The sequence below is a fragment of the Poromitra crassiceps genome, assembly GCF_964638095.1.
Source record: "Poromitra crassiceps genome assembly, chromosome: 15".
Classification (NCBI taxonomy): domain Eukaryota; kingdom Metazoa; phylum Chordata; class Actinopteri; order Beryciformes; family Melamphaidae; genus Poromitra; species Poromitra crassiceps.
The window spans coordinates 44,957,544-44,958,647 of NC_139634.1; the positions used below are offsets into that span (position 1 = coordinate 44,957,544).

A 1,104-nucleotide genomic window follows, 5' to 3' on the forward strand; every position below is an offset into this window, starting at 1 on the left:
GGACAACTGTCGCCAAAAAAACTCATTCTGGAAGAATGGAAGTCCCCCTCTTCACCTTCTCTCCAACTGTGGTTGATGGACATGATCTCTGTTATAAGCGATTTGGTACCCGTTTTTAGCCCACCTCGACGAGGTTGGGGGCGGTGGGTGACTTGCCCGACTGGTTCATCTTGGACCTCTTGTGTGAGACCCCATGCACATCTCTTACAAGCATATAAGCACCCTATATGGATGGTAGCACTACATTATAATAATTGTCTGTAATAATGTATGCTTTTCTTTATTTTCCTTTCCTGTGTCTGAGCTTGTTCGTTTGTTTTGTTTGTACATTGTTAACATTGAAAATAAAAGAAAGCAAACAAGAGCATGGTGCAGGTTGGCGACCATGTTGCATTAATATGTGGGAGGGGCATATAGCAATGGGATTTTTTTGTGGGGAAAAGTTCTTTTTTTTAATCACACATAGCTGCATGATGTAGTCTTGTTTTTGTAAACTGCAGGGGGCGCTGCTCCTGAAATGGAACCCCCTCTTGTGATGTCTCAGCCCCAGCAGAACGTCCAGCAACAAGTGATGTCACAGGTGTTGAACGCCCATTTAGAATGCCACCTTTTTCTCCACTCAACAGTTCTGCCATGGGGCCCTGTCCACCCCTCAACCCCCATTTTTGAGGGTATTTCCGCCGCTACCGGAAGTATCGGTTCTTTCTGTTCACGATATATTTTGTAGACATTGTTACCTCCTGTCTACATTGCACTTCTATTGAATTGAAAATAAATCTAAAATTCAAGATCACAAAGTACATTTATTTGCATTCATTTGATTCCCAATCACGACACACTGGTAAGAATGATTAATATCGAATTAACAATGCTTTGAAATGTAAAATAATGGCATTTTAAACATGCGATACAAAGATGTGATTAATCGTGATTAACTATTATTATTCAAAATACATGCTACAGCATGCGCTGGGACGCGTCATCAGTGATGTTAACTGGGGTCGTGAGGTGTTTCGGGTCTATCCAACATCATACACCCTCGCCCAGCAGACCCAGCCGAGGCCGATTAAGACCCCGACCCGCGTCCCGGAAGCAGCCGCTCAC

General features: G+C 43.5%; 1 protein-coding gene across 1 annotated transcript in view; it reads left to right on the forward strand.

Moving 5' to 3' along the window:
• Positions 1-227: 227 nt before the first annotated feature.
• LOC310790247 (GDNF family receptor alpha-4-like) overlaps positions 228-1,104 on the forward strand; it is a gene marked incomplete at both ends in the record, with an annotated part of 61,019 nt that continues 60,142 nt past the window's right edge. Inside the window, one exon of the mRNA XM_083651913.1 lies at positions 228-234. Within this exon, the coding sequence (XP_083508039.1) occupies positions 228-234 (7 nt within the window). The remainder of the gene's footprint in view (positions 235-1,104) is intronic.